The following is a 26,739-nucleotide window of genomic DNA, read 5'->3' as shown; positions in this document are numbered from 1 at the left end:
GTCTAGATGCCATACAGTTTTGTACCTGGAAATTTGTCCTTTGAGTGACATCTTTCCTTGCTCAAATTAATCAATTTACCTTACAAGAGATTAAATGCATGGTGATGCATATTGCTGCCAATCTCCAACAGCAAGGCAGCAAATACAGCAAGTTGGAAAGTTGTATAGGACTGCAGCTGTTCCCTAACAAGTCAGTGCTATTCCTAAAGTGCATTCAGAATCCCTGCTTGTTTTTTTGTTCTTTTGTTTTTCCTTCTTCCAACCTTAAGTGGAAATATAGTGGTTGAGTTTCTTACTGATCTTTCAGTGATGTAGATTTCTTCCTCTTTTACATTTTATGCCCATTTGCTTTCAACAGCTTGGTTCTACTTCCCTGGTGCCCCCAAATCTCCCTCAGGTCAATGGAAATGCTGGTTGCGCAAGGAATGCAGGATTGGACATCAGATCTGTAGCAGGCTAGGAGATATCAGGGACCACTGTATGGTCTGTGCTGTCAGAAGAAGATCAGTCTTAGTGCCTGATCCTGGTAGTTGCTGAGCATACCCAACTTTTATTGACTTTGGTGAATCAGCAGAATCAGGCCTTTTCACTGAGTTGTTGTCTCTTTCTCTCTCTCTCTCTCATTCTCTCTCTCTCTCATTGTTTTCCAGAAAAACTGCATCTTAAACATAATTCACATTGGTTGTTTTTAAAGAGACCATCCTCCATTTGCAGTGCTCAGTTTTGAAGGGGCAGAAATTCCTCCCCCCTCCCTTTCTGGTGTTGCTTTAAAGCACCATGCTTACCGGGATTTTGCAGCTCTCCGCGTGTTATTAGAGAACGTGTGGCTGGGACAGTTAAAATGGGAGTGCTACTGTGTGCAAGAGCAATATTCACTGTAAGCTATCCAAGGAAATCCTGCCAAGGCAGTATATGAACAGCAGCCAAACAAAACACAGGCGCCTTTCCAGTGAAAACCAGCACACTTCTGCAAATAGAGGAAAAATTGACTTTCTGATTTGGAGTGTTTCTACAACTAAGAAGAATTACTACAGTGATTGTTCTAAAAATATTTTTAGGCAGCACATTCTCAGAGGGTTTGGGATACTTAGCATTCTTTAATTGTGATTCTCTTAGGTGATCAATCTGGATTGTATAGAAATAAAATATGACGTTTGTAGGGTTTGGAGGTTTTTTTAAGCCTGAATGGGCATTTTTTTCTGCAGTGTTGTAACAGCATAAAACAGCAGTTTTAAGGAGCAGAAATTGTATTTTTTATCTTTGCACTTCAGGAAATATATTCGTCTATTAATCTTTTGCAGCTACGCTCACATAGATCACATCTAAACTGCCTGATCTAGAGCAGCCCCCAAAATCCCTGCCTCTGTGGCTGAACCTTTTTGTAGTTTGTAGTATTTTATAGCATTTTCCCCTTAATATTTATACTTCTCATGTTTCTCCTCATTCTGCTTCTCTGTTCATTCAGCCTGGGCTTTTCCTTTAGAGGACTTAGAATCTTATCGGATCAACTTTACTATAAGATGCGACCGTAGGCATTCTGGCATTCAAATAATTTCCATAATGATGGAAATTGACTGGGATTCCACAAGTTTGTTTATTGCCAAGAATAAATAATGTATGTGCTCTTTTTTTTAACTGTTTTGCTAGCCTCAGCTACAGTTCCTGCAAAGAAGTCTTAATAATGGCACTTAAAAGTGGAGTCAATTTATCTAAACTGGGCAAAAGAACTAAGAGAGACCTGGAGAGCACTTTTTCTCCCTTCAACCCCTTCCCCTCCCCCCCATTATAGTGTAGTAAAAAAAAGACAGCAAAATTTGTCAGGGACTGATATTCAGCTAGTGCATTTCCTGTTTTTCAATGTGTGCATTTACTGAAGAAACAAAAAGTACTTAACAGAGATGATCCAAATTAACCCTTAGTGTAATGTCAACTGACGTCTTTGGGCTTTTTGCTGGGATGAACTAGGTCCTGTATTCTTAACTAACTGCCATGCAGCAGGCCAGATTTACCCCTGCATTGAAAACGATGGCCTGAGAATAGCAAATCCCAGTAAGCAAAAAGCCTAATCCAAAGCCCATTGAATCAAAGGAAAGACTCTAATTGGCTTTAGTGGACAGTGGATCAGGCACTTAAAAATAAACAATTTTTTTGGCCCTTTGAAATTAACTAATTGAATTTAGGGTAGTATTTTTATTCTTAACAAACATTAATTTATCCGAGTTTCCCTGGCAAAGTTCACAAAATAAACTTTCTACCACTAGACAGCTCGATCCTGAAATCCTTACTTGGGCAAAACTTCCTCTGGAGTGAATGGACAGGGTATAGACTGCAGGATCAGACCCCACATGTTTGAAAGGATAATAGAAAAGGCTAAGGAGGCCCTTCTAGTTCCTTGTGCTTTTCATCATCCCCCCCTTTGGGAGTATTGCAACTGTGTTCACCGTGAGAAAAATGAAGATTAAAAAGTCATCGTTCCAACCATGAATATAAGGATTGCTACCCACTGTGTTCAAATTAGAACATTTAATTTGTGTGACATATGCCATATCCAGTCACAGCAATAGCGTTCTGCATCTTTAAACCTTGACTCATAACAGTGGAACCAGGTGAGGTCTGGCCCCAGGTGCTGGATTGTGCATGCATTGCTGAACAATTTTCAAGGCATGTAGATTGGATGGTTGTAGAAGAGAAGAAAAAAACAGAGCTTTCCCCCCCTAAATGTTTGTGTGGGTTTGTCACAAGAGTGGGAAGCAGACAGATAGCACATCAATGTAATTCAGTTCTGACCTGGATCCCCTTTCTGACCTTCCTGAACTGGGCCTCCTTTTTGTACAGAGCCCCAGTTCTTCCAAACCTGGGGGATGGTTTGGTGCTATAGACAGTTGAGACCATGGATCTCATTTCACTTGTGTCCCTTCCATATTGAAAACCCGAGTTAAGTATCATTCATGGAGAAGGCCCCAGTAGACTTGCTGAGGTAAAGAGTAAGGACTGAGGAATGGGAATTTGTGGGCACAATTCCCAGGATCACTTTCCACTGCTACACAACTAGTCCATATATTGTTATGAAAAAATCACCAAATAGTGAAGGGTGTGCACTAATCCTTTCCAATATAAAACCAAAGATTTCATTTAACTATTTCACCTTCAAAACCCATGGGCAAGCATATTTGTGCCCCCTACTGTTTTTTTTCCATCATTTTTCCACCACATTTTTTCTGCCCCCGTGACTTTACGCCCTTGGTGGCTACCCCGCTCGCCCCACCCGGGTTACGGCTCTGTCCTGGCACACTCCTATTTAAGTCAATAGGGTTGCATGAGGGTAAATTAGAAGAGAATTTGGCCTGTGATCTGAGCTGAAGGTGTGTGGTTTCTAATTCCAGTCAGAACAGTTTGATATAGTAAAAATTACCAATACACGAGGAGGGTTTTATTCAGAGACATCTGTAGGTTGGCAGCTGTGCCAGTCATGTCAATTCTTTTAAATAACTGAAGCTATGAACTCGAGAATGTTAGCGTTTTTGTTGGTGACAGCATTGTGAATATTTGTGCACTATGACAGATTTATTTTTTTCCCAAGTGGATTTGGGGGGTGTAACACACGCACGTGTGGAGGGTTAGAGGGAGGGCTAGTCTCTCTTTTTTTTTTTTTTTTTTTTTAAAAACACCTCCTTAGCATTTTGCATATATCAGCATCCTAACAGAGTGGCTTGCTAATCACACTAGAAGATCCACTTTAAATTCAGGAATACTGCAACTTTGAAACTGTAACATTTTGACTGGCGAGAATGACCAGTCTTCTTTTCTATTTTGCAGTGAGCTAGTTGAAGGAAGCTGGCATTGTCACACAGTGAAAGCTCTGCAGAAGTGCCGCAGGTTTTTCATATGGAAATGTGAAATAATGGGGTGATTAAATAGAGCTGTATATTAAAGTACATCTGACATTAGAATTAGCATAATGTGCTCTAGCCCTAGGCTGAGTACTTTATTTGCCATCTGCGTCGGACCAAAATCCCCTGGGGAAGCGCTAAAATATTCTGAATAAACTCAGCCCGAGTTCTTATTGAGAGTAAAATACCATTTGTGGCACGTCGTATTGATTCGTCTTAATTGCGGTGCAGAAAAGAACATTCAGTTGCTGATGACTTTTGTACTCTGTGACAAGTCGGCTGGAGTTATTCTAACACTGCAGTTGGTTAACCTGAACAGACTGTCATGCTCGGAGAAGGAGAAAACCTTATTTTCAGCAGCATAAACCGCAATATCATCTCTCTGCTTTACTCCTTCTTATCTTGATGCATCATCCCTTTTTATTTTTAAAAGTACAGCCATCAACTAAAAAAAAATGGGACTTAGTTCAATTAGTCCAAGGAAATTCAAATTCTTACCCCCCCACACATCCTCTTTAAAAAAAAAAATATATCCAGAAACATCTGACCAGCTTTCATCTAAGCGAGTGAAAATCAGTGGAACTTGTCCTTGAGGATACATCTCCGGAACCATTAGTTCAAGAGATTTATTATGTATATTTTGTAAAAGCCAAGGTTTCTCCTGTGCTTAAGCCCACGGTCTTAGTCTGTTGTAGTGGTTTGATTTTTGTTAACTCTCCACTCAAATAGGTTGCTGAATACCTTTGAAAAAGTGCTTATAGCATGCACAAAAGATAAATATTTCATCTGAAGGAAAATACTTTGATGCTTCATGCAATTCTGTAACATTCATAAGGTCCAGTTTTTACCCTATAATTGCCTATCATTATACACAATTTACATATTCAAACATTCTCTACAAACCTTAGTCTAGCATGTTTTTATTACAAATTCAGATCAAGGGAATAACCTTTAACTTCAGAGACAAATGAGACAAATTTACAAGTGCATGTCTGCTGTTTTCTTGTGTTTTATAAATCCCTGTAGACCTGAACACTTTTGCTATAACGCCACTCAGAACAATATACATATATTACTACTTGTTTGTAGTGCTTCAGTAATGAGTCCCCTTTGTATTAGATAACCTATATAATTCAGCATCTAGGCTCTCCATAACGTCAATTATCTCCTCATAGCTAAATGTACATTCCATTAAAACAAGATTTACAGCCCTTATAATACTTCTTAGGATTGAACATGGAAATTTTGTGGATTTAAAGAAGCAGAGATGGGAGTTAGCATTTGTTAAAGAAGTAATGAATTAAAACAAAAGTGCTATTTCATTTACTAGCTATGAATAGATACCTAATACCCTAAAGAGATAGTTGCAATAAAACAGACACAAGCACTGAAAGAAAAAAAAATGTAAAATTTGTTTTCACCCTTTGGCTTATTTTATTGTCTCCTAATTTACTCTTTATTTTTCCATTAAATGACATGGACAATTTCCTTTATGTCTCCCTTCAAGTTCCTGTTCAGGTTTCTGGCCTCACAATTGCTGCCTGAAAGATCAGAAAATGGCACCTCAGAAAAGTCTGCTGGGCAAAAAAAAAAAAAGCGCTTGCCAGTTTTCCAACAAAGCTACTGTATAGGAAACAGATTTAAAGGGAAGCTGCTGGCATATTTCATATGTTGTAAAAAAGACTGACATTATTTCAAATGTATTTGAATGCCTTATGCAAAGAAAAGCCCTAAAAATGTCCTTGAGAAGTACAGTGGTTTTTCATGAATGCTATAAATGGGATCCTATATATAAACCGCCATACCATAGATACGTCCAATAGCCTTTTCATCTCACTAATGGGTACATTTTTCCACCCAATATTAAGGTACTGATGATTTTCACTATTTTATAGGCCACGTTTCTAATGCATCCATCCATCCATCCATCCACTCTCTGCTAACTGGTGTATAAGGTTCATAGAACCTACCTAAAAGAAGCAAATCTATTTAGATGCTGTGTATATGGAGTGAGTTGAAACTGTTGTATCACAAAGGGCTAATTTAAAAGTTAGCTCATTCACTACTGATCTCTCACTATTGATTTTCCTGTCCTCTCCTTACCTTTCGCACCTCTCCCTTTCTCTCTTTTATAAATTGCTTTGTATTTTAGAGTTTAACACCAATTAGAAGAATGTGTCCAGAGATGACTAACTTGTTCTCCTCTTCTATTTTATGCAGTGATTTCCATTCAGGGAACATAGTATTATGAGGTGCAATTTTTGCTATGCATGTTTTCTTTTTTCCCACTACATCGGAGGGGGAAGGTGTTTCTTTCTCTTAAAAGTGCTGAGCATCCACCTTCTGTGAACCTCAGGCCCCTCCAAGGTGTGCACCCAGAAACTGAGGCTTCCAAAATCACAGGTCACTTTTGAAATTGGAGATCTGGATGTACAACACTGCTATAATGTGCTGTGATAAAAATTAAGCTGCAATGTACAGCTAATGGCTTAGTGTACTGGCCCCTGGGTGTGCAAGCTTGAAGTTTGATTAGGGCACAACTGAAAATGAGTTGTTGGACATGCAGCCCTGTCTATATCTACCAAGAAACATCTTGCACCAACCCATATTACACATGGCTCTAGACTGAGCTGTTAGCCACTGATTTTTTTATGAGTGTTAAATTTCATCAAACATATTCAACAGTTTTTGGGGGAAAAAGTTAAATGAACAAAATCAACAACGCTGTTCGTTTGTTCACTCTGGGCCAGATTCTCATCCGTGTCATGCCGGTGTAACCTCTGTGATGGAGGTAAATGGAATTACTTTGGATTTATATCCCTGTAATCGAAAGCGGATACTGGCTCCGTGTACGCTAGTGTACAGTAAGCTTTACATCACTAGTTCTCCCTAGGATTCGTGCACTCTGTTCCTATTGACTTCAGCAGGAGATGCACATGGGTATCTGAGCATAACTTGGCCCAAAGTGACAGCTATGGTGCGTGATTGGCAGTTGGTCTTTTTGTTTTTCCCTGTGTTGGGTAAAAGAGTGTATTTGGCAAGAAGATAATGTTTATTATTGATTGCAATACTGATGCTTTGGTGTCTCGTTGAACATTTGCTCAGTGTGGGCCTGACCCAATGCCTTTTGAAATCAGTGGAGAACTCCAGTTGACTTCAATGAGCATAAAGAGCTGTCCCTATTTGTGGACCAGCTCGTAACCCTGCTGAAGACAATATTTTGCCACTGGCTTCAGTGTGGCAAGGATTTGGCGATACATAAAAATATTAGTATATTGGAGCAATAAGTCATGAAATCAGTTATTGCTATTGTAAATTTTCCACCTGGGAGAAACAAATTCTCTTCTGAGTATTTTCTTATTAATTAAAGGCCATGTTGGAGAAGGGGAAGCCTTGACAGAGTTGGAGAAATACTCAGAAAGTATGAAAGCTTATCTGAAGCCTTTCCAATCACAGCAGAGCAATTATTATTATTAGTCATGTTTATTAGGGCAGTGCCTAAGGACCAACCAATAATGGGGCCCCGATTGTGCTAGGCGCTGTACACAGAGTAGTAAACTAGGCAAGACAGATGCTGGATGAGAAAAAGGAGTATAATATGCACAAGCAGAATGAACAATGTCATAACAGCAAATGTCATGTTAGTTCCATTTTTTTTTAGAAGGAGGGATTTAAGTAGGATGGTAGAAACTAATGGAAAGAAAAAGACAAGTGAAGGAAGAGGGGATATAGAAGGGAAGGGAGGTGAGGACAGGACAAGGATATTAAAGGTTGGAGGGTAAGTGTGGAGTGAAGTTGAAGTAAAGAGACTGTGATGGATGGGGATGGAGAGCAAACTGCCCTTGCCCTCTTTCTACACACATTCCCATTATTTCCCCTCCCACCTTCCAAATTAATCTGATCCTTCTCCATCCGCAATTCTTCCCTTCACCTGACCACATTCCAAAATTCCCCCTCCCCAGATTCCAGCAGGATCCTTGGACACTCATTCCTGCTCTCTTTCGCCTTTACCTTCAATTCCTTCTCTCTGACCTTCCAGCAGGCACCTGTTTAAATCCCTACGTGCAGTGGATTTATCAAAACCAGCCAGTGTAATCTCTTCAAGCCCCCATCCCCCCAGGTGTTGAGGCTACCCTGTGACAGTGACATCCCAGAATCCATGTCCTCCTCCTCTTAATCCAAGGTCTCCCATGATTGAAGACAGCTACTGGCTCAGGAGAATGCTAAATCTGATGTGCTCTAAGGTGGATTTTAGCAAATCAGGTAGGTTAGTCGGCAGTCAGGAGAGGGAATGAATATTTATCTGAGTTGGGAACTGAGTGGTTCAGGAAAGTAATAATCAGGTCTGGAGACATTCTACCGAAGTCAAAAGAGGCCAACATTTTTTGCCATCTGATGGCTGATTTGTGGTCTGTGTGAAATGCATTGGTAGTCTTAATCCTGTTTTCAATAGACAAGTGTCATTTTCACAGGACACATCAGTGCTCAATAGACATTGCAAGATTTGAATGGACATGAAGACTATTGTCTAGTAATACCCAATGAGCCATCACTTCAGAACAAGGCTGACATTGGCTGGCTTATGTAGGGAAGTATGCACTCTACTAGTCGTCTTTGAACGGACCGAAGATTTAGGGGTTGTGTCACTTCGTCAGCTTTCACTGGCATCAAACTGAGCTATTATTAAAGAAATGTAAAAGTCAATGGTTCAGTCTTCGTTTGGGGTTCAGGTTAAAGCACTGGGTTGGCGATGCTTTGGAATTGGAGATCTAGGTCCAAGTCTTGGCTTACCCACATACCACATCTCGGACATTAAAAAAAACCTCCCTGTGCCTCAGTTGCCCTTCTGTAAAACAGAGATTAAAATACTTCCCTACCTCACAGGGATATTGTGGGAAGAAATTAATTAATGTTTGTGAGGTGCTAACATATTATGGCGATAAGGTCAAAGAAGTAAGTAGATAAATATTCTAGCTTGCTTTGGAGAGCTCAATTAACGGCACAGTTTGTGAAACCATTTCTGGGAGAAAAGACACTAGGGGCAAAATTGTGCTCTTGGATCCATATCACAGATCTCTTCGGAATGCTCCATAGAGCTGGCATGTGGGCGATGCAAGAGAGATTCCCACTGTGGATTCCTGGGAAGGATTTGGTCCCAGCCTGGATGTGCTTTCAAATGTTATTTACCCATAGATCTTGTTCACCATGAAACACTAAATCTTTTTAATGTCCTTCTCTTTAATGTCAGCTGGTCTTATGAGGAGACTTGTTAAACCAGTGCTTTCAATTATGGCGTTTTAATTTAATAATAATTCAATTAAAGGTGTGTTTTTATTGAGAATCTACGCTACCTTTATAGGTATTATTAGAGTAACCAGCATAATAAGAAGGAGTAATTATTTAAATGCTCATTAAAAAATCAAGTGGAAGAGGGCAAGAGTAACACTGGTGGAATGATAGTAGGAACGGGATACATGTCTGTTCCTGAGTGTTACAGTTAATGGGGTCCTTTCTTTAAAGCTTGCAAGTTTCTACTTTTCCTGAACTTCTAAAGCTGCAGTAAAGCAGCATTAAAATTCCTTACGTCATAACTTTGTAAAGCATACCAGAAACATTACCTAGAATGTATTGCTAGAGGTAAAGAATGACAGTAGTTATATGGACCCAACTTTGTGTATGCCACAGTCCTAGTGAGGGTCATGCGTGTCTGATTAAAGGGGGAAGTTTATTCTCTTGTTACAGCTAATGGAATTATTCAGTCCTGCTGAGAAGAGGGTTCGTAAGGCAGAGAATGTTTCTGTAACCCAAACAGAAAACAATGAATTCTCTCAAGTTTTGGTCACACTATGATTATTGTTTAATATGGCACCGAATATCTTACAGCGTTTAGGGGGAAATTCACTCTGCTGCTGAAGGCTCAAGGTTGAGCCTACAAAGGGAGGGTGTGAACTGATTGCAAGGGGAGGGCTCTGCATCACAAAACAGAGTTGTGCATTGGTCACAAATAGGCCTGCAGAGCGCCGGTCGGGGGTCCATAATTATGCATATGCATTGGAGCAGCTGACCCACAAAATCTAGTATCAGGGGGTAGCCGTGTTAGTCTGTATCTACAAAAACAACAAGGAGTCTGGTGGCATCTTAAAGACTAACAGATTTATTTGGGCATAAGCTTTCAGGTTTTTACTCACGAAAGCTTATGCCCAAATAAATCTGTTAGTCTTTAAGGTGCCACCAGACTCCTTGTTGTTTCCACAAAATCTAGTTGCTCTAGCATTGAGCTGGGCTTTAAGCAGAAGTTCGGTTGGGTGGAATTTACTCCACCGACCTGTCTGCTAGGTGCCCAACATAAAACCAGAATTTTATGGGTGGGCAAGGGGAGAGGAAGCTGAATTTAGCTTTGTTTTGTACCATTTATTAAAAAGAAAAAAAAGTCTTGTTATTGTTTTGACATTTTGAATCAAACTTAATCAATCACATAGCAAGGGAGGGAAAAAATGTTAATATTTCTGGCAAAGACCACCTTTAGCTATTATATGCAGAAAAGACAGAAGTGTTCAATAAATTCACGGTCTATAATTACCTACTCAGGGGAGGGGATATCTGATACTAGAGAGCTCTTTAATCTAACAGACAAAGGCATAACAAGATCCAGTGGCTGGAAATTGAACTCAGCAAAGTTCAAACTGGAAATAAGATACAGTTTTTTAATAGAGGGGATAATCAACATTTGGAACAGACTACCAAGGGAATTGGTAGATTCTGCATCACTTGGAGTCTTTAAATCAAAATTGGCTGTCCTTCTAAAAGATATGATCTAGTTCAACCATAAATTGTTGGACTAGCACTGAACTCCATGGCCTTATGCATGAGGTCAGACTGGATGATCATAGCAGTCCCTTTTGGCCTTAAAATCTATATATCTGTGAATCTGTAAACATATGTCCCCGGTCATTTTACGTTCTGTAGGTGCCCATCCTATGCTCTGGGTTCTCTTCCCACTATATAAATTACAGTATGAGGACTGGTCATCTCATCATAAATAAATACCCACCAATTAATAACAATAATAAAATAAACTCAAACCCTCCTTTGCTCCCCCAAAAGCCATTGAAATCAGAAATTTTGTCTGCTTAAAGATGATAGTATCATGCCCACATTCTTGAAATGTGTTCATTCAGGCCCCATTCAATAAAGCAACTGGCATATGCTTAACTTTAAGCACATGAGTAATCCCATGCCTGTTCAACAAAGCAGTTAAACATATGCTTAAATGTCATTGACTTCAGTGGGATTACTCATGTGGCTTAAAACTAAGCATGTGCTTAAGAGATAAAGAGAGCATGGCATAGCCACTGTAGCTAGTTGTTATAAAGTGGTTATTTAACTTCAGTGAAGTGGGCAAGAGACTGTGCCATATATCAAAAGTAGCCTTATAACAAAGAATTTTACAGTGTAGGTGCACTGCATTATTAAATATAAGAATCATTTTTGAGAAATACATGACTGTTCTTGGGCATGTTTAAAATATTTAGCAAGTTTTAGACTATAAAAATGTTCGGAGTGGATCTTCAAAGACTTTTTGACATTGTTCTGTACTTAAAAGTGAGCATCTACACTGCTCAGGGCAACTTCTAGGCAAGATAACCATGAAGTGATAATATGGAAATGAACATTTTATTTTATTTTTTTAAAAAGAGGCATCTAGGGAGAGCCTTTGAGGGTTGTGAAAGTATTAAAAAAAAAAAAAAGAAAGAAAAAGCTGTCAGAGCCCTGCTAGCCAGGTAGCCTGCAGTCAGTTTTGCCATTGTGTAGGGGTCTCCTGAACAGAAGAGTTTAGGGGCATAAAAGCTAAATAAAACAAAAAGAAAGAATACTGTTTCTGTTATGACTGGTATCTCATAAATCTTGTCTCAGCAATAAACACTAATTTGCTCTGTTTGAAAGAAAACTAAAAAGGAGTCGGGGAGAAGGAACTTTCCTCACTTGAATTTCACAGAGGTGAAGTTTTGGAGAACAAAACAAAACATCTGAGCTTCATATAACATGTAGTAGCAAGCTCCTAGCCAGCTGCCATTTTGAGGCTAATTTTTTTAATCAGCCATTTCAGTTTTAGATTAGCCTTGATCCTGAGCCTGCCCAGGAATTCCTTTTCTTACATATGTGCCTTTTCTGAAGTAAACTTTTTTTTTTTAACCTACAGCTGATTTTTTTGGGGGGGGGGGTTTGTTTGGATTTTGTCAGTTCTTGTACTAGATGAGCAAGCTTTTAAGAACACATACACACACACACACGCTTGTGCACACGTGCACAAAATTAAAAATAGAATAAAATATAATGCACAGTGTGACTTTTAAAAATGAAAGAATTGAACAACTGTGGGTATTAAATTGATTAATTAGAGTGGATAAAATGGAGGTGAAGGGTGCAGAGCACTCTTTATTTGGATGATACATGACCTTGTAAGACACTGCACTTCATTTGCTATTAGATCGCACTTGAGAAAGGGCTTTATTAAAACCATTCTAGGGTGAGCTGAGGTAAAACATATTGTTAAAAAAAGCTTTTGACAGAATATGTTATATATTTCAATGTGCTTCAGTGATTTCTGTCACTTTTTATACTACACATGTTGCTGTTCAAGAAAAGTTAAAAGTCTAGACATTTTCATCATATTTCTATAAGAAACAGAAATTTAAATAGTTGAAGTAATAATGGGAGCATTTAGTGTTGCTTCGACTTCAGAGTTGACATAAAACCCTATAACTGCCTCATCGCTAAGTAGATTTTAAAGGATACTGTATCTGCTCCATTTGGTGTGTGCATGCAGCTCTTATTAATGTCAATAGGAGTTATGTATGCATGTTAAAAGGAGAATATAGCCCCCGCACTTTTATTTACAATAGCTATTGTTACAGATTAATCACAAAAGTTTAGCATATTACTCTTAATTATCTCCCCTCCGATCGCAAAATAAGAACCTGTGGGAAAAGATCATGTCAATCAAACAAAAGTGCATTCCACGTCAGGTTTGTTTTTTGTAAAAGGCCTGATTCTACCACCTTGACTCACATGAATAGGCTATTAAAATCAGTAGCAGTGCTTGTGGTGTAAGGAACTACTCCCCCCAAAATATTCTACTGAATATATAATTAAAAATAGGCCTATTCATGTGAGTCAAGGTGGTAGAATCAGATATAATTTTCTCTATTCTCCCTTTTTGTAGGGACTCAGATGCTGTGATGATAAGGCCAGATAGCTAGATGGGTAGATAGATATCCCCCATCTTCCCTCTGTCTAAGGTTTCCTGTCAGCAGCCATTTCTGGAAGCTTAGAACACTGGAATACAGTCAGTGGCCGTTATTCTTCTCATGGTGTGTTTTGGTTTAAGTTTTCTTGGTTCCCATAGGTATGTCTAAACTGCAGTTAAACACCTGCAGCTGGCCCGTGTCTGTTAACTAAGGCTCGCTGAGTTTGGGCTGTGGGGCTATAAAATTGCAGTGTAGATGTTCAGGCTCGGACTGGCACCCAGGCTCTGGGACCACATGATATGGGAGGGTCCCAGAGCCTGGGTGCCAACCTTAGCCCAAATGTCTACACTACAATTTTATAGCCCCATAGCCAGAGTCAGCTGACACAGGCCATCCACGAGTGCTTTATTGCAGTGTAGACATACCTTGTGAGTCACTTAGCTTTAAAAAGGCAGTTTTGATCGTACAGTTGATTCACCTATAAACACTTCTGTTTTCAAGCATAATGGTTGAGCAACAGGCTTCTGCATAACCTAATACCTACAACTGGAAGTGGGTTGTAAAATTTAGATCCAGAGCCAAACTCTTGCAGTTGTTGCGAGCTGGGATTTGGTTCAGTCCATTATGCATAGGGAAAGACAGGAAGCTCAGTCCCGGTTCTGAACTTCAAAAAGTTTATTGCATTTGGGGTCAGGGCTCTGGTTTAGGTCCATCATTGCTCAGAATATATTAAGTCACAGAAAGAAATCCAAGAATTCAATTTTAGTTTTTCCATAAAAGGTAGCTATTTTCAAAAAGACACTTTTAAAAAAATGTCCTGAAGCGTGATTTTCAAGCTGACGTGTGTTTATGCATTTATAGGTGTTAGATTACTGCGGGAGCACTAAAGGGGAAAAGACCACTTTTTTGAAGATAGTAAAAAGTTTATATTGTGTCCAGGGTTGGAATATTTTAGCTAGTAAAATTATGACTGTAGTGCAGACTTGTCCACACCTGTCTTTTATGTAAACTGAATCAGGGTTAAAGGAATGTTTCCCACCTTATACAGTTGTTCAAAGGAAGCTAGAAAGGCAAATAGAAAGCCATGTTTTTGGCTCTGGTTACTATTTCTGCGATGGAGGGCAGGCTCAGGCTCAGAAATTCTTGGGATCCAGTTCAAGCACTGCCCGACATTTGTTACTGTTAATTGCAACTGTGCTGTCAGCTTTGATTACCGGATATTTCACTTGAGTGGCTTCTTGGTGTTTTGGCAAAGAGAATGTCAAAGTGGTTTATACAGGGATACGTTTTCCAAGCTCCTGTTGACTTTAATGGGACTTGTGCAGATAAATACCCACATACTGCTTTAAAAATTTAGGGGACAGCATGATTGAAGCATGTATAAATTAAATACAGCAAAGATCTGGGGTGTCTGCTGAGTAAAGTGTATAAAAATATAAAATTAAAGACTGAACGTGATACCACAGCCTATTTAGGTACCATAAAACAGATCTACCTCCTACATCATATTTTCTTTTGACTTTATACATAGCATTAAATCCCTTTAAACAATTATTTTACATGGAATAAATGTGTGAAGCGAGTTTGATCCCTAAATGCCAAAAATAAAATATATAGAAAAAATATATGGAGATATACCTATCTCATAGAACTGGAAGGGCCCCTGAAAGGACATTGAGTCCAGCTCCCTGCCTTCACTAACAGGACCAAGAACTGATTTTTGCCCCAGATTCCTAAGTGGCCCCCTCAAGGATTGAGCTCACAACCCTGGATTTAGTAGTCCAATGCTCAAACCACTGAGCTATCCCTTCCCCCCAAAAGTCCTTATGAAGGTTTTATATGATATAGTAGGTTTTATATGGTATAGTATATAAAGATATACACATAATGCAAGTATGTGTCATGTATGTCATACATATTCAGTGAATAAACATGTTGGATGAGTAAATACGCTGGGCAACATTTTATATCCATCAATAAATTGCGATTAAACCCCCCTTTCAGAAATTCCAAGAACTAAATCTGTTAACAAAATAAAGTACATGCCAATGGTATTTAAATATTCTCCACTGTATTATTTTTTGAGTGTTTTCTCTCTCTTTTTATTTTTTAGGTAAAGATGAGCCTTCAAGCTATATTTGCACAACATGCAAGCAGCCTTTTAATAGCGCTTGGTTCTTGCTTCAGCATGCCCAGAACACACATGGATTCCGCATCTACCTGGAAACCAGCCCTTCAAACAGTTCCCTTACTCCACGCATCACCATCCCTCCTCCTCTGGGACCAGAGACTGTTGCACAGTCCCCGCTGATGAATTTCCTTGGAGACAACAACCCTTTTAGTCTTTTGCGGATGACGGGCCCCATCCTACGTGATCACCCTGGGTTTGGTGACGGTCGGCTCCCCAACACACCTCCACTGTTCAGCCCACCGCCTCGTCATCATCTGGATCCACATCGCCTTAGTGCCGAAGAAATGGGGTTAGTTGCCCAGCATCCCAGTGCCTTTGACAGAGTTATGCGTTTAAACCCCATGGCAATTGAGTCCCCAGCGATGGATTTCTCCAGAAGGCTTCGAGAACTGGCAGGAAACAATTCTACCCCTCCTCCAGTCTCACCGAATCGCACCAACCCTATGCATCGCTTGTTGAATCCTTTCCAGCCTAGCCCTAAATCACCCTTTTTGAGCACCCCGCCATTGCCACCAATGCCCCCAAGCAGCACTACGCCGCCGCAGCCTCAGGCGAAGAGTAAGTCCTGTGAATTCTGTGGGAAAACATTCAAGTTCCAGAGTAATCTTATCGTGCACCGACGCAGTCATACAGGAGAAAAGCCCTACAAATGTCAACTCTGTGATCATGCTTGCTCCCAGGCCAGCAAGCTAAAACGTCATATGAAAACACATATGCACAAAGCTGGCTCCATGACAGGCAGGTCAGATGATGGACTCTCCACCACAAGTTCTCCTGAGCCAGGCACAAGTGAGCTCACTGGAGAGGGACTAAAATCCAGTGAGACGGATTTCAGGAATGAGAGTGATCCCTCCCTGGGCCATGACAATGAAGAAGAGGAAGAAGAAGAGGAGGAGGAAGAGGAGCTTGAAAATGAGAGCAGGCCAGAGTCAAGCTTCAGCATGGACTCAGAGCTAAGTCGTAACCGAGAGAACGGTTCCAAATCGCTACCAGATGAAAAATCCCTTGTCCTTGGAAAAGTTATAGAGAATGTAAGTCTTGGTGCCATCCAGCAATACAATGACATGCTAGCTGAAAAACAGAAGAGGAGTAGCTTCATGAAAAGGTCTTCTGATCAGCGAGACCTGTGTCCTCGAGACCTCTGTCAGAGAGACACAGGCGACGAAGACTCAGTGGCAGGAGAACTTGACCGCACTGAGGAAGGGACGGTCAATGGAAGAAACTTTGGCCCAGGAGAACCCTTCCCAGGCTTGTTCCCTCGCAAGCCAACACCTATCACGAGCCCCAGTTTAAACAACTCTTCTAAAAGAATAAAAATAGAGAAAGATTTGGACTTACCACCAGCAACAATAATACCTTCTGAAAATGTTTACTCCCAGTGGCTGGTAGGGTATGCAGCATCAAGGCACTTCATGAAGGATCCGTTTCTAGGATTCACAGACTCCCGACAATCCCCCTTTGCAACTTCTTCTGAGCATTCTTCAGAGAACGGAAGCCTGCGTTTCTCCACTCCACCAGGTGACATGTTGGATGGGGGTCTCTCAGGGCGCAGTGGGACAGCGAGCGGAGGCAGCACTCCCCACATCAGTGGACCTGGTCCCGGTCGACCCAGTTCAAAGGAAGGGCGGAGGAGCGATACATGCGAGTACTGTGGCAAGGTCTTTAAGAACTGCAGCAACTTAACGGTGCACCGCCGGAGCCACACTGGAGAGCGGCCTTACAAATGCGAGCTCTGCAACTATGCATGTGCCCAGAGCAGTAAGCTGACACGTCATATGAAAACGCATGGCCAGATAGGGAAGGAGGTCTACCGCTGCGACATTTGTCAGATGCCCTTCAGTGTTTACAGCACCCTGGAGAAACACATGAAAAAGTGGCATGGAGAACATTTGCTGACAAATGACGTCAAAATTGAGCAGGCAGAAAGAAGCTAAGACCCCCACTGGGTTAAATCTGGGGTCTAGGTAACATTTAATTTGTACAGTTTAACTATTGCCAACTGAGAAAAGCTGACCTAACTTGCCTCCGTAAACATAACTTAGCATAACTATAGTAGGTGCCAGACCTTGGCACTTAAATATAACCTGTGTCTACAAAGTTCTATTAAACCTGAGGGTTGATTAAGGCAGTAAAATTGTGGAGCCTTTTAACTGTGCAATAATTTCTGTATTTATTGGGTTTTTGTAATTTTTTGGCATGTGCAGGTACTTTTTTTTTATTCTTTCTGTTTAAATTTCTTTTAAAATTTTGTTGGGTATCCCTTTTTAATTTTACCCAGTAGTAGCCTGAGATTACTTGCATTGTAGGGGGAGAGGCATATCTTTTTAAATTATAATTTTGGGGCCGCTGCTTTGTTGAAATTTAAGCTAAGCATGTGTAATTTCTTGTGAAGAAGCCAACATTTTAACGGAATTCTTTCTTTTCTTCTTCTTCTTCTTCCTTTTTTGTAAAATAACCTTGGAGATTAGGGAAAATAAAATTGTACAGCGGATAACAATCTTTAAAATTAGCACTTTCTTTTGGAATTGGATCTGATATGTAGCACTGACAATGTCGCTAAAGATAGAGGCCTTTTCTGTATAGATTTCAACATTAAAGTTATGTCAACTAAAAAGACATGGGTGCAGGTATTTTCTGAAGGCAGCTACATTGAACAAAGCAATAACATTCTTAATTGTGGATTATTATCAGATAGTTTCTTAGCATTATTAATGATATGTACTGAGATGCCGCCATTTTGTCACTGTTCCAGGTTCAGTAATTAAAATAACCGAAAGAATCCTCACAGTTGTAATAAAAGCTCTTTTAAGGTATTGTAGCATCCTTCTCCACCCTTGGATGAATAAAATGCCATTCTTTTAGTTTAACACACACACACACACACACACACACACACACAAATCTAAACGAGTTTGGGATATATGTACAAACCCCTAACTTAGCTCAGTAGTATACTGCAACTAGAATCGCTGTAATTAAGGCAGTTGTAACTAGGGCTGATTGGTAGTTTCTCAATCCGCTAGAATATAATTTATAAGGTATTTGGATGGCGAGTAGAAAATATCAGGATTATCTCATATAATGCACAACGATGTTATTGTGAGGAAGGGGAAAAATTAATCATTATACGTGTAATGGGCTGATTCTACTCCCACTGAAGTCAATGAGAGTTTTCCTATTGACTTAATTGGGAGCAGGAGCAGGCCCTATATGAGCAAAGCATTGTAGGAAAAAAATGCAGCTGCTCTGTTTTCCAATTGTTTTATTTTTTAGCATATTAGGACTAATAATAACGAAGAGTGGACAATTAAGGTTAGACATTTTGATTATGTTGACCCGCACTTTAAAACTTTCGTTTGTGTTTAAGAGAAAATGGCTTCTGAACAAGAAATTACAGCATATTCGTCTCCTTGGCCCAAAGGTGGGTTAAACTGTAAGGGAACAGCTGAGATTAAGTGTCAGTGTTGCTAAGCATGGCATTCACAATACTGGCACTATAAAGAAAAATAAAATAAAAATAATTTATTGGACAGTTTTTCTACTGCCATTCAATTTGACGTGAGTGCCTTGAAAACTGATCTTCCTATCTGAGTCTCTTGAGACAAATGCAAAACGTTTTTGTGAAATGAAAAGACTTTTAAAAAAGTAAAACAAGAAAAGTACATTCTTTAAGGGGAAAAAAAAGAGCCACATTTACTTTAAAAAAATTACTGGTTGAAGATAGTGGACATGAAAATGCCATAAGACCCAATCAAATGAAGATGCATACCCAGCACAACTTCGGACATCCATTAGCTGAATTATTCTCAGCCTTTTTTTTTTCAGGACAACGCTGCTTAGGAAATGGAATGGAAATGATTTACTGCTGAATTAAAACTCATATGACACAAATTACAAGTTATCATTGAATGAGAAAAAAACAATTCAGGAACAATGGCTAATTTTTTTTAAAAGTTAAATTTAGTGCACTCTGTCTTAAAATACGTTTACAGTATTGAATACATACAAGGGTAAAAAAAATTGTGTGTATGTGTGTTTGAGCAATCTTTTTTTTTTTTTTTCAAAGTTTGCTTAATAGGTTATTAAAAAAATGCCGTGATGGCCATGTGTATATTGTTTTCTTTTGGTGACGGGGTTTTAGTATATATTATATATATTAAAATTTCTTGATTACTGTCAAAGTGGACCAGTATTTGTAATAATGGAGAATGCTTGGGCATTTTACAAAACCAGAAAGAAAAAACAAAAAAACAAAAAACCAGAAAAAAAAAAACCTTTTTCTTTTTTCCTTGAAAATGTTGCAGTAAAATTTAAATGGTGGGTCTATAAATTTGTTCTTGTCACTGTAACTGTAAAGTCTTGAGTTTTAGTAAATTTTTTTCTGCCTTGGGTGTTGAATTTTTATTTCAAAAAATGTATAGAAACTTGTATTTGGGGATTAAAAGGTGATTGCTACACCATGTAGAAAAAGTATGTAGAAAAAAGTGCTTAATATTGTTATTGCTTTGCAGAAAAAAATCACGTTTCTGACCTATACCTATTTTTCTCTTCCCCCTCCCCTCCCTTCTGGAATGGATATTGATATTGGTTGATTCATATGATGTAGGCACTCGCTGTATTTTTACTGAAGCTTGTAATTTTTTAACTGTACGCTTGTCCTTTTAAAGGGATTTAATGTACCTTTTTGTTAGTGAATTTGGAAATAAAAATAAAAACAAACAAACAGGCTGCCAATAATATATTTTTTTAATTTGGCAGGATAAAATATTGCAAAAAAAAAAAAATTTGTATGTTAAGTCCTTATTGTACAGGAAAAAAAGGGGAGGGGGGAGGGGTTGTTAGACGACCTTTAAGTAAAAGAAACAAAACAAAATAATTAAGTGCTTTTTTTCATTTTATTTTATTTTATTTTGTTCACAGATGATTTTAGTTGTATATATTTTTTTTGTCAGAAATGGCCTACAAAAAAAAGTGCTGTTCCCACAGGGCTCTAATATCGTCAAAGTTGCCTGGACCCCTTGCATCAAGGTTTTACCAGGTATGGGTGAACCAGGCTGGATGGTTATTGCCTATTCATGTTAAGGGAAATTCATTTTTTGTAAAGATGTTTGAAGTAACATTCCACAGATTCCTCTTCTAGAGAGAGAGAGAGGAGATTTTTTCCCCCTTGCAAATGATTAGCTGTTTAGAGCATCTTCTCTACCGCCACTGCCTCCCACTCACTCCCCTAACTCCTGCCCTCCAGAATAAAGTAAATTTACTCTTTAAAAGCGAGAGCTGTTGCATCTGCTTTGACATAGGTAAAGTGCCCTGCTCTTGGTACAATTGTAATTTGGATTGAAGTAAAATTGGTCCAGGCACAGCCCTCGTTTTCCCTGTCAGAACAGGACCTATTCCATGTACAGGTCTTGCCAGTCCATGTTATTATCTGCTTTGCTGCTGTACTCCTAATTGTACATTCCATACATTTCTGAATGTTTGAGGGACTGGGATGAAATTCTGTGCCTTTTGATTTCTCTTTTCTATTCTCTCTCTCTCTTTTTTTGGTCGGGATGGGGACAAGTAGCAGAAGTGGCAATGACATTCTATTGAATATTTTAAGGTGGGAGAGAAGGAGGAAATTGCATTGTTTCAGAAAAAGGTGGTAAAAAAACACCATTCTAAATTCTTCCTTCTCTTTCATCTGTGCAATGCAGTTGAAGCCATTGGGATGGCATGGTTGTAACTGAGAGCAGAATTTGACCCAGCTATCTTGCAGATGCTGCCTTCTTGCTTGACTACATCCTATCCTAAGATTTACCTTTTGGGTGAAGTTTTGATTTCAGTTACGCTGGTGTAAATCACGATTAATTCATAAGATTCACTCCTGATTTATACCAGTGTAACTGAGATCGGAATCTGGCCCCTTAAAGGCATATACTACTTTATAGTGAAAACGCTAATCTTTGTTACACTGGTGTAAATCTGGAGTAACCTCATGGAATTCAGTGGAGTACCCCCTGAATATACACCAGTCTAATGAAGATCAGCATTGAATCCTAGGTTTCCAGTCTAAGACCAGTTCCTTGAAAGAAAAAAAAATCAACTTTCATTTTAAAGCAAATTGCTCGGGAGCACCACTAGTCCTATTGTTTCTTACTAAGGTAGTTAAACCAGCAGTTGTCTAATCGTGTGACTTAAATCATTCATAAACCAATGGTAAGTCACCCAAAAAGCACAAGGAATGTGTTTCTACAGACTGTAGTAACAATGGAGACCCTCTTCTTCCTGTTTAGGAGAATCATACTTTACTAGGCCATAAGCACAATATTACATAGACATACAGTAGCTATTATGCTGCCATATTTATATTCACAATTCAGTTTAACATTTTATTAAGTTGAAATGTATTACTTCCAGTGCCCGCTTCTGTTTCCATTGAAGTCAATAGCAAAACTTCAGTTGACTTCTGTGGAGCAGGAGTGGGCCCGTAATCTCGTTTTTGGGAAGGAAAATATCTATATGAAAAAAAGGGGTCAAAAATCAGCATTTCATCCCAGTCCTGAGTACAAGACAGTCCAAGATTTTGTTTATCAGAAGCAAACTCATTTTTATGGTGCTCTTTGTATTTTAGAACTGCAAAGCAAAGTAATGTTGATTTAAGTTGTTTGCATTTGTACCGGCAAGGCAAAATATTTTTATTACCTTTTTCTATTACTTATTGTATGAGCTTTTGTTGTTTACTTGGAGGTTTTGTCTTTTACTACAAGTTTGGAACTATTTATTATTGCTTGGTATTTGTGCTCTGTTTAAAAAACAAGAGCACTTTTTTTTTATTATGGATAAAATGTTGAGATGGCTGGAGGTCATTTCAATATGGCTTAGTGAAATATTTATTGTTCCTTTTATTCTCTGTACAAGATTTTTGGCCTCTTTTTTCCCTTATTGTCACAATGTTGAGTTCAGCATGTGTCTACCATTTCATTTGTACGCTCGTTCAAAACAACGTTTGTTCCAGTTTCAAGTTATAAAAATAAATTGGACTTTTGACTTGATCTCCAAATCTTGTCTTTCCTGTTTATTTTAAATTTGGGAGGACCTGAAAAACTGAGGATCATTATGGTTCATTAGACTTACGGAATATCTTTGTATCAGTTCAGTTAGGTATCGATTCAGGAAAGCATCCCTATTCAGAAAGGGCACTTGAGCACTTGTTTAACTTTAAGCATGTGCTTAAATCCCACTAAAGCCAATGAGACTTAAGTGTATACTTAAAGTAAGGCATGTGCTTAAGGGCATTCCTGAATTGGAGCCTTAAACAATGCAAGCTGGAGCAATGTTTGAAACACTTAAAATGTCCCGGAACAAGTAGCTTTAAGTACTAAAAGGTAAGCGTGATTGTTTCTGTTTTTTTCTGAGCTGAACTTTGCTCTCAAGCCCCCACCCAGCAAAGTACTTAAGGATATACTTCACTTTTAGCATGTGAGCAGTCCCAGCGGTTTAAGTTTGTTAGGGGCTTTGCTGGATCAGGGCCTCTGTTCTCTGATGTAAATATGGAGTAATGCCATTCATTGACTTAACTGAGAGCAGAATTTGGCCCACACAGTATGGGCTTCCAAGCAATATTTTACAGATACCAAAATTTACCTTTAGATACACATTTGCCTTTCTGACTGAGTGCAGGGGGAGTTACGTATATACATCTAAAGGCAGAATTAGGCTCAGTTTGGAGAGTATTGTAAAGATGGAGACAATTATAGCTCAACAGAATCTACCACCCTCTTCTTCCCTATCAAGCCAACACTTTTAACAACTGTAAGAAAACCTTGACTGGGATAATTGTATACAAAACTGCTATTAGACAATTCAAGATTTATTTGTGAAACTTTGATGGCCAGATTCTTAACTCACTTAGGTCCTGATATAGCAAAATATGTAAGTAGGTGCCATATTTCTAAGCTTGTGAGTAATCTCCTTGTCTTCAATAGGACTACTCATGCTTAAATTATGCTTTGGTCAAACACAGGTTACTGGGCTCAATACAGGTGTAACTGGGTGAAATTTAATGGCCTGTAATATACAGGAGGTCAGATGATCAGGTGGTCCCTTGTGCCCTTAATATCTATGAATCTTAAAGTTATGTGTGTGCTTATGTGCTTTGCTGAATCGGGGCTAGACTGATGTAATAGTTAAACTATTCTAACAGTTATGGTAGTGTGAGATGAGAATCAGGCTCTTTGACAATTAAATTGGATTAATGTTCATGCTCTTATAATTTCCAAAATGCCAAGTAAGGTACATCTTAAAGGCACTCTGCAACAGAAGAATTCATTTAAAGGACACTATATTTTATTTTTAAGTTTCATATATTTTTCATTTCAATGTGCATTTTCCCTAAACAATAAGGCCTGATTCTGATCTCACTTACTACTGTTTTATACCACTTTGTAGCTTCCCTGACTTAAACAGAGCAACTCCTCAGATACACTGGTGTGAATGAAAGATCAGAATTAGGCCGGTTTGTTAGACCATTAATGAAAAGCGAAACAACAAATACTAGCAAAGCAAACGTGTTCACAAATTCAAATGAATATTTGTGGAATGTTTTTGCAGTATTTACCAAGCTTTGATCGTATTCTGATTTTTCTTGTGCATGGGTATAAATCAGGAAGTACTCTATTGAAATCAGTGGAGTTACACCAGTTTAGTAAAACTGTTGTGAAATCAGAATCAGGCCCCCAGTAATCAAGGTCTGATATGTGATGAACTGAAAAGTATTTTAAACTTAAAAAACAAAAATCTTTTAACTCAATTTTTCTTTTCAGAATCCCTTTAAATTACCTTTTTCTTAGCATTATTGTAATAAAGGAACATGAGGTTATAAAGCCAATTTAATTTTGAAGGGCCAGATTCTTACTTATATTAATTTGAGACCAGTGTAGCTTTATGGATTTAATAGGCTTACTCCTGATTTACATAAATATATGTGAGATCAGAATCTGAGCCAGTGAGTTTACTGGCAGGAAATTTACATAAGTTTTAGGGCCATATTGCAGAATATTAGCAGAAAATATAATAACTAATATTCACACCATACAGTGGATTCTAAGGGTTGCATTGCATTCTAAGGCCAGTCAGGGAACAGAAATGTACATGTGATCTATGTGTCCAGTCAAAATAGCTTGAAGATTGAACACTTGCAATGTGAGATTTGTGAACAGACCAAGAATTTGTTGCAGAAATCATTCAGGAAATAATTCTGAATAACAGATACATTTAAGAAAATTTGATCAATTTGTAAAACAAAAAAAGAGGCAATATTTGTCTAGTGGTTGATTTGCTATGAATTATTCTCCCAGCTCAGCTAAACACTGACCTTTAGTTATTCAATGACAACATGTATTCCATTTTCTGTCAGATGACAGACTATTCTTTCCTGGAAAGGATCACACATGTTAGAGATGGAAAAGACCCATTCGTTCGTATCGTCCATCCCTTACCAAATGCAAGATTGTTCCCTACAATACATTTCCTAGATGTTACTATAGGCAGAATAGGATAAAACATCATTTCATATTTAAATTCTAAAAAATATATGATTGTTAAAAAAAAAGTGTGAACCTATTCTGTCCCTGTCACTCTTCTTGTAGGTTTTATCATGACAAGTTACAATATGGGACTACTGTGTTGGTCAAAGTAATGCACATTTTTAAGTGCATAGGTGGATCAGGGCTTTGGGATGAAAACTATTTCAGGAAAATACAGTTCTAATTATACTTTCCAATCAATTGGTGGTCAAGGGGCAAGTATGCTACATAGAGACGAAATACCCAGTACAGATTTCCTTTTCTTCACACATGTTTGGATTTAGAGGTGTGTGTGTGTGTGTGTGTGTGTGTGTGTGCGCGTACGCCTAGATGCTTGAGACTATCTCCTGCAGTAAGTTCAGATCATTTAGATATTTTCATGTGGAGCTGGCAAGCTACAGCACTGGTTAAGGTTGAAGTCATTGGTATATCAGAGCACATCAAAGCTAATGAAAATGAGAAGGAAAGCAATCAGTGCAGTGATACATATATCTACACAGAGTGGCAATCAATTAAAATAACTTCAAAAATATATACAGTGCTCTTTAAAAAAAAAGGTTTTACCATTGAGAATTATTGTTTATCAGTTTAGCCTGTGCTGTACTGTGTGTGTAGGGTGGTGGTGTTTGTACTTGCTTATATAATATATAAAATCAGATTCCGATCTCTAGTACACTGGTGAAAATCTAAAATACTGAGTTCACTTGAGTTACTCCTGATTTCCAGTTGTGTAACTGAGATCAGATCCTAGTCCCCATACTGTAGCCCTGGTTCATTCCTGTGTTCCCCAATTTGATGCTGCTGTAACTGCACTGAAATTGATTATAACTGAATAATGCAGTGGTGAATCTCTATATATGTATTTGAAACCCCATATAGAAACCTCAGTTTGCACAACGATTATAAGGATGTAAATCCATCCCTACTGAACTGTCCTGTGGACACCCTCAACATCCTTCAGCTGTTGATTTCTACTGGCAGAAACAGTACTCCCAGCAAGAAGAAGTTAGGGAACAGTAGACTAATAGACCTATTTCTTAGCTCCAAAACCTAGTTACCAGCTGGAAACAGGATCCAACTGAACATTGTCAACTAGGATTCCCACTAGGGTGCAGGTATAAGGCACAGTGGTGGTGTAAGCAAAACATTCCTTCCTGTAAAACTTACATGTCAGGCTTACAACGGGGAAGCTCTTCCATGAGACTTAGTTGCTGGTTATAATGTCTTTTGTTTACTCTTGGATTTTGCACAACTCACTCATCATCTGGCCAGCACATTATTTGAAATTAACACAAAAATTCAGCCCCATAAAAAGATGTGGAAGTAGAGATTTCTGAACACCTCTGATCTGATATTCAGGGGCAGCTGTAAAACACATAGCAATGCTGCCCTTCTGTTCCTTTCTTAAAGACATAATTCTATAAATAGTTTTTTCCTAATATGCATGTAATTAAAATACATAATTAAGCGGCTATAACTATTTCATTCCTTTGGGGGAAAAGGGGGGGTTATATTTCTCTTTCACTACTTCTTGTTGATGTGAAAAGTGTATGTAAATTACTCTCTTTTCCGTACCTTTTACCAAATTTAGAAACTCATAGTTCCCCTGCTGTGTGATGCAGAGGAACAATTTACAAGAAGGTGGGAGCACAAAAACCACAGTGGGGTGAGTTATCTACTGTGGAAACCATAGAGAGCAAACTCTATTTAGTGAGAGCTCCATGGCTTGGGGAGGAGACACATTTCTGGAGTGAGGCAGAGGGTCCAAGGGAGCAAGCTCTTTATATGACTCCTCCCATTGTGAACCAAGGGCAATCCCACCAGCAGAGCCAGGGGAAGACGAT

The 26,739-nt window shown here is 38.8% G+C and overlaps 1 protein-coding gene across 4 annotated transcripts in view; it reads left to right on the top strand.

Annotated features, from left to right (window-relative positions):
- The window catches only part of BCL11B (BCL11 transcription factor B), a 102,615-nt gene extending 80,252 nt beyond the window's left edge, over positions 1–22,363 (top strand). For all 4 annotated transcript variants that reach the window (XM_054027185.1, XM_054027183.1, XM_054027184.1 and 1 more), the window contains one exon: positions 15,252–22,363. In XM_054027185.1, the coding sequence (XP_053883160.1) occupies positions 15,252–17,263 (2,012 nt within the window). In that variant the 3' untranslated portion in view covers positions 17,264–22,363. The remainder of the gene's footprint in view (positions 1–15,251) is intronic.
- Positions 22,364–26,739: the final 4,376 nt, after the last annotated feature.

Source organism: Malaclemys terrapin, chromosome 4, assembly GCF_027887155.1.
Source record: "Malaclemys terrapin pileata isolate rMalTer1 chromosome 4, rMalTer1.hap1, whole genome shotgun sequence".
NCBI classification, from domain to species: domain Eukaryota; kingdom Metazoa; phylum Chordata; order Testudines; family Emydidae; genus Malaclemys; species Malaclemys terrapin.
The sequence above is the reverse complement of the archived record's forward strand: the minus strand, read 5'-3'. Positions and strand labels throughout refer to the sequence as shown.